At 36.3% G+C, this 17,671-nt stretch overlaps 1 protein-coding gene across 1 annotated transcript in view; it reads left to right on the top strand.

Annotated features, from left to right (window-relative positions):
* The window catches only part of atrnl1b (attractin-like 1b), a 109,052-nt gene that overhangs the window by 79,925 nt on the left and 11,456 nt on the right, over positions 1-17,671 (top strand). The window contains exon 27 of the mRNA XM_048171138.1: positions 12,050-12,157. Within this exon, the coding sequence (XP_048027095.1) occupies positions 12,050-12,157 (108 nt within the window). The remainder of the gene's footprint in view (positions 1-12,049; positions 12,158-17,671) is intronic.

Consider the following 17,671-nt stretch of genomic DNA (forward strand, 5'->3'; position numbering starts at 1 on the left):
ACACAGCCCTGAGGGGCGCCGGTGCTGATGGTGAGGGTGCTGGATGAGAATTTTCCCAGCCTCACTAGCTGCTGCCTGTCTGTCATGAATGACTTCTGTAAAACAGTCTGTCATGAATGACTTCTGTAAAACAGACGGCAGGGGCATTGACATTTCACAGTGCAATGCCATACTCATAGTCATACAGCATGCAGGCTTAAAAACTTGGATACAACAGTATTTCTTTAAATGTACATCCATAGTCATTTTTAGTGCAGTTAAATGTTAGGTTTTAAATATTTCCCATGAACATTGTAATGCAGCAACAACAATTTAAATGATTAGATTTAAATGAAAACATTCCAGGTTTGCAGCAGTGAAGAGGGTCAAGTCACATCCACACCAGATGCATGAGTCGGTAAATGCTGGTGGGAGCAGCCTGTGGAGTAAAACGGCAAAATATGAGCTACAATCAACAGGCAGAGAGTTTAACTAGCTTGTGCAAGCCTTGTAAGGAACATGTTAAAGGTTTAGTTCACTTTAAAATGAAAATTACCCCAAGCTTTACTCACCCTCAAGCCATCCTAGGTGTATATGACTTTCTTCTTTCAGATGAATACAATCTGATATATTGATGCTTTCAAGCTTTATAATGGCAGTGAACGGGGTCACATGTATGAATCTCAAAAAAGTGCATCCATCCATCATAAATGTACTCCACATGGCCTCGGGGGGTTAATAAAGGCCTTCTGAAGTGAAATGATGTTTTTGTGTAAGAAAAATATCCATATTTAACATGTTATAAAGTAAAATAACTAGCTTCCTATGTATGAATATATAACCACCATTAACCTCCAATAATCGCAGTGAGCTCTGTGTTTTGTTACTTTCAATAAGAAACAAAGTCTCATCCCTCAAATTCTATCCATTTGATCACGAAATTCAAACAATAAATACCGTTTTGGCGCTCTTTGATGTGGTGGCACTCTTAAAAATAATTCAGTGGCTTAGTAAATATCACAGTAATAATTAACTTTATTAACTTAATAAAATCTCTGAATATCATTTACTTGATTGAGTTAAACATTTTGTCTAAAATTTACAGTTATATTCAAGTTTTTTTTCACTAAAAGAATTTAGTATTTGAATAACAATTAGTGTTTTTTTTTAAATATACTTAATATATTTGTGAAATTTTCATCAAAATATTTGAGAATGGAGAATTAAACTGATCTGTTACAAGAACCACAAATATTACTTAATTCAAATCAATATTATTATTCTTTAACACACACTTAAGAAACAATGCACCCCTCCCCCACGTTCCGACATGGCAAGAACTCAACGGTTGATTGCGCAGGCTGTTTGATGTGTGTGTGTGTGTGTGTGTGTGTGTGTGTACATATATATATATATATATATATATATATATATATATATATATATATATATGTGAGTGTATATGGAATAGCTTTTAAAATATTTGAATATTTTAAAATTGTTCAATGACCAATGCACAGTAGTACTAAATAATAAAATATACACCTATATTTACTGTGGTGGCCTTGTAGTGACTTGATATCTGCATCTATTTTAGGCTGGTATAGACAGGATAAATTTATGTAGTCAGTATTATATTTCAGGCCTGCTGAGTACATGCTTTGGTTTTTCTGGGAGTATCCATTATTATGAAAAATGGAGAAGTTATGATAAAACTTTTTATCTCTGCGATAGAGCCATGTGTTATAAAGAAGGTTTCTCTTTCAAGGGCATCAGCAAACTTCAGGCAAAGGGAACCAAGAGTTTTATCCTTTTTAATGTTAATTAAAGGTCATATCAGCCCCAATATAAAACCAGTCTGGCTGGCCCACAGCCCAAGATGTGGGTTTAAACAACCAAGTGAAAGAGAAACTCCACTATTGGTCTGCAGAATGGCGGCTCTACTCTTTATCTGATGTTGAGTTTTCAGTGGCTTGAAGTGATGATCATTCATTAATGATTGTTTGGTGGGTTATGTATATAAAGCATGTCAATGATATAACAATTGGCTTTTAAATATTGATATTTTAAAAGCTAGATGTCCTCAACTATGCTATAATTAAACTGATCCTTATTACTTAGCTTAATGAATGAGGTACAGTCCTATGTGACACAAATTGGTCAGGGAAGGACACATTATGGAGAGAGAGAGCGATGGAGAGAGCTCGATGGAATCAGGGGACCATGAATGCATCAGCTCCTTTGTCAGTCTTGCAGAAAAGTAGTTCTGATCAGTCTGCAAAAAATATTTCTGCCCATAATGAGAGTCTTGCAAACGGCCGCAACCATTTGTGACTCTGAACACTGAGGCACTTCTTCCACTTCATTCATCACACGCTCACAAGGGAACCTTTAGTCTATGACAAATACTCACCCTCACTTTTCAAGTTCAGCTGTGGGACTCTCACTGAGTTTGTTAAATCACAAGTTCACACACTCCAATGTGTGCAAATGATACATGAATTGCTCAGAAAGATGCAGCAGTGTTCGCTGAAGTAGTGGATCAAAGCAGAGTCTAAAGTAGATCTGTTGAATTAATGATATCAAAGCAAAGACTTGCGTATCAGTGATCTGAAACTGAATACCAAATATTCAATGTTTAGTTAAATCTGATGTTCACTTTGTCCAATGAAAGAAGGTCATGCTTCCTATCTTCTTGCCTGTTGCCTGTTGTCTGTAGGTGGATCACTATGGCTATATTTTGCAGCACCAAAATTTAGATTTAAGTCAGATAAGACTATTGTAAAATGGTATTGCAAATTATTATTATTGTTGTATTACATATTAAACATTGTTGCATGGGAATGAGGATGCAACTAATTGTAATTCTTTGGTAATTACGATTCAATTTGTGCATTAGGGTGCTCAATGTTTAATATATTTTTCACAACACATTTTTCACAACACATTCAACAGATGTAGTCTAGCTATATAGCTGATAATTGTAATTATTTATGACTGATAAAATGTGAGTCCACCCATTATGAATATATTCGATATAAGAAAGAGACTGGCCTTGGATGAGACTGATGTTCAATGGCAAACTGGTAGTGTAATAAGTGAGTAAGTAATAAGAATGCTTGAGATCAGTACAGTATTGAGGGACTGTGCGACAGAGTAGAAGTAGAGTAGAAGTATTGACAGGTAACCAGTGCAGCAATGATAATATTGGTCTGATATGATCATATTTTCTGGACCTGGTTAGAACTCTGGCTGTGCTGTTTTAAACAAACTCCATCTTATTTATGGAGACAATCGGGCATCCAGCCAGAAGTGCATTACAATAATCAGGTCACAAAGTTATGAATGCATGAACTGCATCTAGAAAGAATATTCTGTGACTCGGGTGTTTCTGAGGTGGGAAAATGCAGTGAGGTGAGTAGGTAACACCCTTTGTAGAAAGCCAAAAGCCAGCGCTGGAAAGCTTTTCTAATATTAACACGGGTCCTAAAGCTCTTACCTGATCATAACCCTTCTTTTTCCAGTGATATACCTGAGATTTTCTCTTTTTTCTCTTTTCTCTTTCTCCTCCACCATCGTATACCCCCTAATGCTGAAAACATTTGTTGGGGTGCTCGGTCCGAGCAACTTTTTAACAGCGTTTTTGAAAAATTGCTTGCTGCACCTTTAATAATATTTAACAAAGGGTCAGAAATTGCAGCTTGAATCGATCATGGATGTCATTTAAAATACAGCATCAATCAGTTGCACATTTCTATTATTCTTTATCTTTTCAGTGAGAAAAGTAATTGCTACTGTACTGTGTAGAGACAGTTACCTGTATGCTAATCTGACTTCTTACAGGGTTCACCTATAGCTGGAAACACTTAATGTTATATGACAACAACAAGAATATATTTATAGATATATAATTAAAAAAATATATATTGTTTACAGTAAATTATTGTAAAGAAAATAATAATAATAAAAAAAAAATCTACATTTGCTACAATTTGCTTCAATGTTACAGAAAATACACTTTCGAGCTGTGTGACCTCCATGCCTATTTCTCAATGAAAAACCAGTCACCAATTGAATGTAATTGAACGCCCCTGATCTACATACATGGTAACACTAACAGATCAATGTCAAACTCAGTTCTGAGCCAATGAGAGTGACATGTCCTTTAAACAGTCAATCCGAAGGACTTTGTGGAATAAACAGTTTGAGCCACTTTCATAATCCATTTTCTGAAGAGCTAATCAGGTCATTGATGTTCCTTTGGATGAAGTGGGCCACATAGGTCTACAATGCAGAAGTGATTCTGAGTGGATTATCTTAATTGTACTCTTAAACATGAGCAAATCATCAGGCGAAAAACATTAGGCTGTGGCTGGAGACATTTCTGGATTGAGTTTTTTTTCTTTTCTTTTCTTTTTTTTCTTCGTAAGATCAGTGGGTGCACTTGTATCTGGTCCTTTTGCTCCCAGTCTGAAAACTTTTCTTTCCGTGTCATTTGTCTGGGCAAATTTCCCTGCTTGGTTCAAGACCTCATTTCCAGTTATGATCAGCTGTAATTAATTTGCTGGTTTGAGAGTTGCTCAATTTACATAATTTCTACAGTGAATACTTTGTTAAAATTTTAAATAGAGTGTTTGCAAGTTAGGCACCAACAAATCAGAATGAATTTAATCCTCATGCTAGGCTTGTTGATTGAGTACATAATTGCAATTAATAGTTAAAATAATTAATTTGCATTTTGTGCAGTATTTATAATAAGAGTTATTTATTTTTGATCAGCTAAGCATCCACAGATTTTGAATTTGACAGTGAATTTTCTCCATCAACTGAAACCTTTTTTTTTTGTTAAAACTGTTTAAACTGCTGGTTAAAGCTGATTTGGGACTGTGATTCTAATCCTTAACACATTGTTTTCATTTCATTGGGCTGTTAATAATTGAAGTCATCCTTTGTAATATCTAAATGCAAAAAAAGTTTTTTCTTACTCCCTTGTTTTTCTTTTTTGTCTAATTAGAACAGATTATACAAGGATGAGAGTTGATAGCATAGTCCATAATTCATGAAGGTCCAGGCTTTGAAGCTCTTGATTGTACTTTGCAATTTTCCTTATGAATATTTACAATAGTTATTCCATAGTTCAGTTGTGGCATTTGTAATTGTAAGGCATAAAACCACACAAGACCATGGGTATCTTCTCATTTTATTATATTATACTTTATTATATAAAAATAAACATCTTTCCATAGTTTAGTATTTATTTTTTTCTAGTTATCTAGATATTATCACAATCATTTTGTAATTATTCAGCAATGTATATACATTTATGTGCATCCATGCCAACTGTCAAAGCATGTTTGCAGCAAAGATGAATAAAAGTAGGATCTGATTGCAGCAGTTTACTCTAACAAAAAATCAAATAGCAGAAACTTAGGAGTTCAGACTCTATATACGATGAAATAGAACAACTATTTAAATGAGACAAGATCGTAACAAAAGAGAAACTGAAAACAAGCTCTATATGTACAAACGTTAACAAAGAGAGGAAACGAGAAATGGGTGCATCAAATTAATCGAACAATGACTAACCATGGAAACTAATGCAAATGAAGGAAATAGAAAGGGAAAACTTTGATAAATTGAAAAACCAACTAAGAGTCCAACACAAACATAGACATAACATGATACCAATACAGGCATACCTAATTATATTGGGGGAAATAATTATAAATTCATTTAACTAGGTGTTTTTGTAAACTTATCCTTAACCGAGACCCTGAATGGTGGTCCTCCTTAAATTTCTGAAGTGTTTCATCGGGGTGGTATGTGTTTGTCATTTTTTCAGGAATGAAAAACCATGAAACCATTCCATTAAATGTTAGTATTTGTGGCCAAAATGTCTTTGAGAGTTTTAGCCCTTGTTTAATGTCTAACAGGAAAGTCCTAATGCTATAAAGCAGGAATTTCAGCAGGGTTTAACATGAAGCCTATGGTAAAATCAATGAACAATCAATCTCAATTTCACATCAGTGAGGTTTTCACTGTACTACCCTGGGGCAAGGTTTTAAGAGCATTTCAAAGAATAATAAAACAAATTTGACCTTAACTCTAGTCTAAACCCCTACAAGTTTGTGTGCATGCCTTCCTGTGTTCAGCTTAGTTTATAGGATCAAGCAAAACATTGCAATTATAAGTCTGAATTAAAAAAAAAAAAAAAAAAACAGAACTAAAAATGTGTTGAAAAGGGCAGCTGCATCCTCGAGTGTGCAGTGCATGGATGCATCTATGTATATGTCAGTGATGGACCGGCTTTGTCTTGCATAATTGTTATGGAGATGCCCTGATCTAGTAAAGGCAGTGGGCCTGATGAGTAATAGCAGGTGATGGAGAGAGATGGATAAATTGCAGATGGTGCTTTTTGGCTGTCAACAAAGCCAGCCTGTTTTCTGAGAGAAGATCTATTAGCACAAATGAGAGCATGCCACAGCTCTCTCCCTTTCTGCCATGCTCTCTCACGCCATATCACTTTTGCTATCTCCCTATCATGCTTTGACATTTTATTTTCTCAGTTCCTTCCCTCATGTTTGTTTTCTTACTCTCTCATGCATACATGCGCAAATACGCAAGTCAAAGGGGATGAATGAAAGCAAATAGCTTCAAATCAATATTTAAACGAAGATATAATTAATGGACTCATAAATGTGTAAATGTTTCACCCTCAGAAAGGGGCCATTCTGGTGCAAATGTCATCTCTGTTTGAAAAGAGCACAGCTTTACAATGATATCAACAAGCTCAGCAGGCATAATTTACTCCTTCCTGTCCTGCCCTTTTTGTCCTGCTCTTTTGTGACCGAAATCAGTCACTTGTTAACTTATGAACTTATATCCCCTATATAGACCCTTTCCCAAATTTACTCACCCTCAAGTTGTTCCAAACCTGTATGAATTTCTTTATTCTGCTGAAAATAAAAAGCTATTTTGAAGAATATGGGTAATCAAACAGTTGATGGGTGCCAATGACTTCTATAGAATGGAGAAAAAGAAAAAAAACTATATTGAAGTCAATAAGGGCCCATCAACTGTTTGATTACTGACATTCTTCAAAATATCATCTTTTGTGTTCAACATAAGAAACAAATTCATACAGGTTTGGAACAACTTGAGAGTGAGTAAATTATGACAAAATGTTCATTTTTGGGTGAACTATGCCTTTAATGTGCACTAGCCATCTTGTGGACTTAAAAATTGCAGTCACAAATTGTGCATGCGGAGAAACATTGCAAGGGCTTAGGGTTCCATTTGGGACAGGGCCATAGTGAATGGCACATATACAGTTAAAGGGTTAGTTCACCCAAAAATGAAAATTATCCCATGGTTTACTCACCCTCAAGCCATCCTAGGTATATTTGACTATCTTCTTTCAGACAAACACAATAAAATATCCATAGTCCTCCAAGGTTTATAATGGTAGTGAATGGGGACCTGCATTTTGAGGAAAAAAATAAAAAATGCAACCATCCATAATCAAAGTAATCCATACGACTCCAGTGGGTTAATAAAAGCCAGGAAAGATACATTCTGCATTTGCTTTGCGCTTGGCTCGCTATATTATAAATATGTTTTTTATTACCTATGAATGAGTTATCATAAAAGTGAAAGCACCAGTGCAATATAGAAATTGAAGAAATAAAGGAGGATGCAAATAGTTTTTTTTGTTTTTTTCCTCTTTGTATTTAGAGCTCAGACATGTGTACTTTGAGTATACAGTATAAATCAAAGTGAATTTTGGACATTAAGAGCAAACTGCAAATTCAATGAAATTGTTTACTCAGAACTTGCACACCAATGGCTTTACCCCATTTATAGTGCACTGCTCTATAGCTCCGAAAATGTTTAGCTTTAACTTTTCAAGCTAGCATACCTCTCTAGTGTCTCTCATCACACAGACATTTATTTATCCGGGTTAGTGCAGAGATGATCAGATCGTATTGTCAAGAGAAAGCCTGATGTGAGGAGTGTGCTCAGCTTTGATAATTTCATTATAAATATGGTCGCGGTGGGATCAGCCATAACAGTCCTCAAGTGGTGATTAATAGAAAAGATAATGAGTGATTAATTACCGTGGTGCCATCAGGGCCCGTTTGAGCGGAAGTCATTGAAGAGACCTCTTTGTGTCAGTGCCGAAGAGACACCCCCACAGAGACCGCACTGTAAGCTTGATATGTGCACCGTCAAGGACATTGCCACCTTCCTGCATTTTTGTTTTCATGGACTCAGGAAGAAGTTTATTCTGTGATTTCTGAGGTTGACTTTCAGATTCATAGAAAAACATTGACTGTGTTTGGTGACATAGTGTGATTGGCCCAATAATCATCTGTTTAAAACACTTTAGAGAACTTGTTCATCTGAATGCCTTAGAGACTGTTGATGTTGATTTCATTTTGCATATATTTTATTTGCATTTTTTATATTTTATTTATTTTAGTTTTATATGTCAAACAACTAATTGCAGAATTGCTCAGAAGCAAATTTGTTCAGAAGCACTGTCCTTTATGTTCTTATTGTGGATGAGTTTTGAGGACCTGTTGCAGTGGTTGAAGATTCATGATCTTGAAAGCAATACAGTGAAGCTTTGAACTGTGATACGTGTTGCCATTGTTAGAAGATTAGTTGAATTAGCATGTGGAAAGCTTGCAGAAGACTGTACATAATGTGTACATAGGAGTCTACATAGGATTTGAATGTGCTGTCCAGTTCATTGAGTGCAAAGCTTCTAGGTTTCCCTCCTTTTAACCGTCAGTCACTTTTGAGTACTATAATCAAGGCACTTAAAGGCAAGTACTAGTGGTCCTATGTTACGTGTTCTTTTTGTAGTTAATTATATATAAACTGAAGTACTGTTATTTACCACTACATTTTTATCTCCACTGTTTTTACCTTTTTATTTAAGATAACAATTTAATACATTAAAAATGACGCTTTGTGGTTCCAGCTATTCTGGAATTTTTTAATTTGGAATAATTCATGGAAATGTCTAGTAAGCATATTTCTAGTTATGCTATAAAGTATTTCAATTGATACATTACTTATTATTTATTTGAATTTGAACCAGCTCTTTAGAGACATTTTATTCAGACAAATCAGTTGTGTTGTTTGTTGTTGCATGTGTAACAAAAGCATTGCTGGAAACACTGATTTAATGCTCTATACTTCAAAAGTTTGGGGGGTGCACTTTTATGTTTTGAATTCGTTTTGCTCACCAAAGCTGCATTTATTTGATAAAAAATACCGTAAAAACAGTAATATTGTAATTTATTCTCTCAATTTTCAGCAGCCATTACTCCATTCTTCAGTATCACATGATCCCTCAGAAGTTGAAAACGGTTGCATTTTTGTGGAAAACATTTGTTTTTTCAGGTTTCAATGAATAGAAAATTCATAAAAATAGCATTTATTTTAAAAATAAATCTTAGAGGTATTCTCTTAAATACATTATACATGTCTTTACTGTCACTTTTAATCACTTTTTAATTTGCCCTTGCTAAATAAAAATATATATATAAAAAAAAATGTACTGACCCCAAACTTTTGAATGGTAGTGTAATTAACATCAATAAGATAAAATGTGAAGAAACTGCAAAAAAAAAAAAAAAAAAAAAAAAATTGTATACATGTACATATACTTTTTCAGGTACAGAAATTGAATAAAGTAGCTAATAAAATGTAAAACAACATTGCATGTAATCTTCACTGTATAAATTAAATAAAGATCAAACATTATTAATTATTAAGTTACTATTCAGTCATGAGCAATGAGTGATTTTCTTGTCTTTTGTTGTTTGATTAACATTAAAAACACATTCAGACAGCAGGAATGCAAGAGCTGCGGTCTCTTTAAGACATAATGCATGATACAGTACACGGATACTGAACACATGCGTTCTTTCTCGAGTGTACAAGTTCACCTAAGACATAACCAACTGTGCTTGCTAGGATACTCGCCAGGATGGGCATGTTGACATAATTTTGTGTGAATTTGTCCTTTTTAAACACAAGACTTGAAAGAGACCTCAATATTTGCACGCTGTACACGCGCTTCCGCGTGCGCGCTTCGGATGAGTGCACAAATCTTCTCACAGCGCGTAAGTTCTCTTTCGCGGCTTGCACTCAAATATTTAAATTGGCAAGGCTTAAATGAGTTTAGTTTAAACGCAGATAGCAATGTGTGCTGTTCAGGTCTCACCTGCGCTCGCGCGCCATCAACACCCGGGTGATGACGGCATAAATGACTACTCATATAAAGCATACGGCAAGTTTAGGGGAAGCCAGAATGTGTATCCATTGAGAGAAACATGTATTAGCCTAACTCTGTTGGTCTGTTTTATTTATTTTCTACAAACCATTTTATAGATGCGTATGCGTCATCAGATATGAGATGAACCGGGGTGCAAGTGTGTGCCGAACCAAGTGTGCAGAACAGTACAGTTCGATTTTTTTTTTTTACCGAGAACCATTTCACCCCTAGTGTCCACGTCATCAAATCTAGTCCCCTTTAAAAAAAAAAAAGTTTGAAATCCACATACATGCATATGTGGACATTGCCATGTTTGTCAGGACGTGAACATGGTGCAGAATTGCTGTGAAACCAGGCGAGTGACAGTACCTCAGCAGCTGCCTTTCGTCACCGTTATGTGGCACAATTAGAGTTTAAAGCTGCACTCTTTCCTTTGTCACAAATCCAATAGCAATCATCCTTGTCCTTGGTACCCAAATCAGCCCACATTTAGATATTGATCGACCGCTGGTGAGGACCACTCAATGGTTTTTGTGTGTGTGTGTTTTTTCACTATTGATTATCTAGAGATGATAGAGGCATCACCTGCGACTCCTCCATCTCTCTGAGAGAAGCTGATTTGGAGTGTTCACTTAAGTACAAAGTCTTTCAAAGTTTGTCTCCAGGGCAAAAGCTTTCTCTCTAATTGTTTTACTACATACCTGCTGAAGTGTTGTTCGTTATTGTTTGATGTCATTGTTGCTAATGAGATGCAATGAGATATTTAAGGTCTTATTAGGATGCCTATTGAATGTTTCACTGAAAAAGTATGCTAATTGTTCTCTGTGGAATTCTCTAATATGGAGGCAAAAGGCATAGTATTATGTGATTGAACACACTATATTGCAGTGTATTGATCTTTTGTACCTATGTCACCTGCAAATGCTCATGAATGCTCACTCTCTTTCACTCACTGACATCTACACATTCTGATTACAGATGAGAATTTGGTATTGATAAATATATTGATGTCACCTTGAGAAGTACTTCTGACCTGGACCGTGTCATCTCCTCCTGTTTGCACAAGCAAGGAAAATTGTGCACCATGTGCACATGATAGATAAACTATGTCCATCAAAGAGGCAAAAAAAAGCAGTGTGCCATCGGTTATGGATGGGATTTTGTATGAAGGTTGTGAATCCTGCTTTTAGGGCAGCCAGCCAGTCAGTTGCATGGAGAAATTACAGGGAATGCATCATTAATTAAACTCCACCACTGGAATACTGATGCTCATGCAATCAATGGCAAAATAATTGCTTGTCATGCATGTTGTGGCAAGTGAAATTTCCTTCCAATCTTTGCAGACATTTGATTAGCCAGGTCCTCCAAACTTTTTTATATGGAACAAATGAATTATTCAACCACCTGTTTCTGTCTGTGCTGGAAAACAGCCAGAGTGCTGTCATTGGCCTCTCTCTCTTTCTGTCTTTTTCTGCTTTATTCTGTTTTGCACTTTCGCCTCTTCTCTTTTCGTAATCTTTTTCCTTCCTCTTATCTCAAACACGTCAGAATATCTGCATACCGCCTCACACCTGTGTGTGTGTCTAGAGGTGCTTTTAGTTTTTCTGTTCTCAATAAATATCAGTCACTGAACTTTCATGTCATGTCACTTATGCTGTCAGTCACCACTTTTAGTCCTAAATCAAAGATTTTTGACAAAGACAACTGACAGCTTAGATTTGTTTGAAACTATAAGGTTTATGTACATATATTTACTAATGTATTTTCTTCCTGTTACAGCAACTGATGAGGGAAAGGCAGCAGATGGCCAGTCGCCCTTTTGCATCGGTTGCGGTGACACTGGATGTGGGCGGCACTCAAGTAGAACTGCTTCAGGGTGGAATCGAGGTTAGTTTGACCTTTGAACTTATTATTTACACAGTTAGGTTTTAATCTACATACAAATTTAAATGTGGGGTTAGATGACATACAGCAACATATATTCACAATATATTCATAATGACATACAATTAAGGTACATCATTAATGTTACAAAGAGTTGCAATGCATTTTTTATTTAGCCATTTAGTTTTGTAAAAACCAAATCATTGCATTCTTTTTGCAGTCCCTCCATGTCAATGACAAGACACTAGAAAATATTTCTAATTTAAACTTGAGTGTCAGAAAAACTACATTTATGTGAATCAGTTGTAATTTAAAGGGTTAGTTCACCCAAAAATGAAAATTACCCCATGATTTACTCACCCTCAAGCCATCCTAGGTGTATGTAACTTTCTTCTTTCAGAACACAATTGGAGTTATATCGATTTACAGTGAGAGTACATTCTGACCAGACGCATGACATATTAACGAATGCGGAAGTGCAGAGAGGAAAACAAAACACCGGTCATGAATTAGAAGTCTAAAACGAGAATTTTTAAAGAAAAAATGTCAGAGGATTTCGATATAAGAGAACAGAAGCTTGAGTTTGTTGCCCAGCCCTATTTGTTTGAACAGCGAGGGCCATCAAAGCTTACGCTATTCCTACATCGCGTCAGGGGTTACTCTTTTGGCCTAAGTCAACGTGCTAAGGCTGTCTGCCAGAAGTCGGAAGCCAGTTATTTAAGTTTTTAAAGTTTTAAATATGGATATTTTTCTTACACAAATGCATCGCTTCGCTTCAGAAGGCCTTTATTAACCACACGGTGGTTATCTTTTATGATGGATGGTTACACTTTTTTGGGTTTCAAAATCTCATCCTCTATTCACTGCCATTATAAAGCTTGGAAGAGCCAGGACATTATTTAATATAACTCCAATTGTATTCGTCTGAAAGAAGAAAATCATATACACCTAGGATGGCTTGAGTGTGAGTAAATCATGGGGTAATTTTCATTTTTGGGTGAACTATCCCTTGAATATCATTTTGTGTAGAACTCAGTGTGGAAAACATGCTTGTATTATTTTACAATTTTTTTACTTGTATTTTCGTTTTAAGGCATTTCAGAGCAAAACGTTAACACAATAGATAGATAGATAGATAGATAGAGAGAGAGAGAGAGAGCGTGTTTATATAATCTAAAAAATTAATTTAAAAATAATTCAGACATGTGTGTATATATATATATATATATATATATATATATATATATATATATATATATATATATATATATATATATATATATATATAAAATGTACCTAACCTTTAAAATCAAATTTACAAGGTTTACAGTCTAAATAATGAGCAATACCAGGCAGAAACTGTTTGCAGTTTGACGGCTCTAATTTAAGTGCATCGGTGTTGTTACACAACAGACATGCACACAGACCTGTGAGAGCAGATGTACCTGCCGCACAGCAGAGACGTTGAAAACGTACGTCCAGCAGCACTTGATGTGCCTCTCCAGAATCCATTAGTGTAGAGTGGAGTGGTGCTCAGTGAGCATTATGGGCTGTGGGAGGACACGCCACAAATGAAGAGAGCAGAAAACAACATACTCGTCAATCGTCCAGCTGAACGCTGTTCAACATAGATCTTTTTAAACAAACTTCAGCTTCACTCTTATCAGTGTATGGTTCTCAATTACGGTGACATCAGTCTAGTGAAAAGAGCCACTTAAGTCCAGTGAAATTGCGTCCACAAGCCAGCTGTTGAGAATAAAAGTTTTTGTGAACAGAAGTTGTTTTGATAGTCAACATTTTGGCTTCAGATGGTGCAGTACCCGCATATGCAGTTTTTCTTATAGAGTATTTTATGGTAAGAGAGTCTGTTAGCTCAAAAGCTCTTCATTTTACTGAATGTACTCTCAGAATGTTGTTCCTTTTCTAAAATACTGTTGTTTCTCATCATTTTTTAAGCTCTGTCACATTTGTTGTAGAAGAAGAGATACCTTTTGATACTGGATTCCTGTTGTTCTCTTCTCAGCCTCTCGAAGGCTTCATTTCGACCAGCGCAAATCTCCCAAGCAGTTTCCACTAACACATAGGCTCATCTCAGGAGACCCGTTATAAGCCAGCCCGCCACCTTTCAGAGCTGCCTGTTTCAACTCTGAGCTGTTGCTTCAAAGCTTTGATTGCAATAGCATTCCAAGTTTGTGTGCAAAATTAGCCAGGGAATGTTTTAATGAAACAGAATCAAACCCAAAACAAATACTCAGTAGCATTTTCTGCAATTTTGTCCACAGTGGCTTTCTGAGCATTTCTTCTACACACCTCTCTACTTAAATGTTTATGTTTTAATATTTTTGGCCTATGGGGACATCTTGGTATGAAATCCTCAAACATATATTTAGGTTTAGTCCTATAGCATATGTGTCCCCTCATGTTGTTCTTCCCAGCTTTCATCATGTGCTCGGTGATCAACATTGACACTTCTTGGAGTCTATTGAGGCTGATCCAGATGTTGGCCCCACTTTGCTAGAATCTGGCAGCAGCTGAAGGTGAAAGGAGGGAAATGAGAGCAATTCTGTTCTATAAAGGTTAATGAGACAGCATCTGGTGCTGTTGAATTGTTTAGCATAACCTGCTAATAAAAAAGAGGACAATCCAGACAGTTCAGCACAGTAATATGTGCCTGTAGCTCAGCTTCTGTCTGTAGTTATCACAGATTAGCTCACCCAAGACTAATCTTAATAGCAGGTTTACCAAGGCATGTTTGAGCCATTAACTGTGCAGTTTTTAGGCTTTTTTGCAGAATTATTGATAATAAAAGAGAGGTATGGTAGGAAATTATGAGTGGAAAAAGAGGGAATGGGATTAGAACATGGATTTGCACCCACACCTCCAGTTTGTGTGCCACAGCTCAGTATGTCTGAAGCACATGTGCATACCACTAAGCCACAGTTCAGACCTCTAAAAGCCTTGAACAGATGATTCATACAAAAATTCTCTTAGCATTTACTCACCATCTTCACATTCCAAACCTGTATAAACACAGCGTTTTGTTTTTTGTTTTGTTTTGTTTTGTTTTTTTCTTGGCCAACACAATAAAAGTGGGATCCAATATTATTTTGGACCCATTTGATGAGATTTTAAGGTGGTTTTGTTTTGTTTTGTTTTGTTTTGTTTTGTTTTGTTTTATTTTTTGTTTTGTTTTTTGTTTTGTTTTTTTTATAGCTTTTTGCAATAATATTAATAGCGAAATTGAAGAAATGATTGGAAATAATGGGTAGACATAAAAAAAAAAACAAAATTTACTTTAAAAAAACAGCAGCTGCTATAACTTTACAATAAAAATATGGTAGCAACATTCTAGGGTTTACAGATTGAACTTAAATTTACAGTAAAATAGTGTAATCTATTAACTGTGTAGTGTTAATTTGCCAACCTACTGAAGTACTAAAATCTGTTTTGTACCTTTATAATACACCGACAACCAACAACAGGTGGTAATGAGAGAGCCACATTTAGAATCAAAGCTCATCACATGTAGCTTTTCCATAAGCTGAGGTAAATAGTAATATATAGAAGGTGTACAAAGTGTCATGCACAAACACCATGGTAACACACGTGACACTAAAATAATGCAATAAACATTAATATAACAACAACCCTAATGTACAAAACTGAAGAAAAATCTAAGAAAAAAACAGTTGTTTAAATTTTTTGTGTAAATTTATGGGGGGTTTTGTTGTTGTTTTTGTTTTGTTTACTGTAAATTATAAGATGACTTGTTCTTTTTCACTTCCAAAAACAAAATTTAACAGTATTTCACAGTAAAATTACATGAAATGTCCCATTAAGATTTATTACAGTTTTTTCCCCCATATTACCGTTAACCAATTAACAGGTTTTCACAGTAGCATTTTTAAAGTTAAACCAAGCGGCATCCTCCCCCCGTTTCTCTTGAAGCAAATACGGAAGTGACTTAAACTGCAATTCATCAACTGGCCGCTAGGGACATGCTCTAAAAGAGAGCAGAATCTCATTGAGTCCCATGTTAAAATGCCCAACTTTACAGCAGAAAAAAAACATGTTTACAGCCTGGTACAAATTGTGGTTTTGATCTATATAGCTAATGTTGTCCTTCATGACAACTGTGAGGGGGGTGAATTTTTTTCCTATAGCTCATCTGTTTAAATTATATTAAGCCTTAAAGCATAATTAAGGGCGCGGCCATTTGAGTGTCAGGTGGATTGCTGCTGCTGTCACCACTAGCCATTTGTCCCGCATCTTTGCCCATTTTCTGTTATCTGGGAGTGATGCGCGGTGATGAGCTGCACAGCCGGCTTTAGGTTTCAAAAATGCTCTTCAGAAACCTACGGGTGACATCACGTCCATATTTTTTCCAGTCTATGAGTTAAACTGATCAGTTTTTACAGTGCACACTGGGAATGGTATTGCATGTTCGTTGTCCCACATGATTTTTGCAATATAATGACAGTAAAGGCTGCTTTCTGTAATCTCCACAGGGTCAGTTTGCATCTGCCACAGGCTGTGTTAAGAGCGCTCTGTCTGTGCGTTAGGCTGGGCTGGTCTGTGTTTGGTTTGGCTCAACTGGACTGGAGTAAAAAAAAGTTGTGCATCGAGGTCAGCAGAAGTGCATTATGAAGCCAACGTGAGGCCAGCCCATTTAAAATGGTGCAGATGACACAGATGCTGCTCCGCCACCATGGCCAGTGCACAACATATGGGCCCGTTAACTGTTGCAGAGTATGATGGATGGAGGCTGTCACCAGGCAACAAAGAGAGGGCCATTTAAATTATACTGTGTACGTAGACGTTCTTGTGTTTGAGAGTGCTCAATAGTGAGCTCTTATCTACAGACCAGTGCTCATGCTCCCTGTCACCGCGAATGCTCTGATTAGCCATGCAAATGAGATGCTCCGCCGTCTGTTAAAAGCTGGAGAAACGTATAGATGAAGAGGATAGTCCAGTTGCTTTATGACTTGGTTTGCATTTCCATTTCCATTCTCTGCTGCTTAATACTCACAGCAGCAGTGACAGTCTTATCAGCTTCATCTTCAGCAGCAGCGATATGATGATACATATTTTTACATGTGTAAAGAGATGAACACAACAGAGGAAATTAGAGATGGGTGGAATAAAGACACCAAAATAATGAAACAAGGAATGGAATGTGGTCATAAATAATACCAGATATTCACCAGTTGGTCACGTTAAGAGGTACAAGGTGGAAAAACAGTGAATGAAATATGTACAGGATACATCAAGTAAACAGAAAGGGTTGGACATGTTGGCAAGACATGGCCCATAAAGTGTCTCTCATCGGCCAGTTTGTCTCGGTGTCTAATTAGAATGTGCCTCAGTGGCGCTGAGCTGTTTTCATCAGGTTAGTCAATGCAAGAGATTGGGATGGAGTTGGCCCTCAATTAGTTGTAAATCAGCAGGGCTGTACGAGAGACATCTGTTTGCTGGCAAGTTCGTGTCTTTTTATAGCCTTTCTTGTTTTCTCCTGAG

Source organism: Megalobrama amblycephala, linkage group LG20, assembly GCF_018812025.1.
Source record: "Megalobrama amblycephala isolate DHTTF-2021 linkage group LG20, ASM1881202v1, whole genome shotgun sequence".
NCBI lineage: Eukaryota > Metazoa > Chordata > Actinopteri > Cypriniformes > Xenocyprididae > Megalobrama > Megalobrama amblycephala.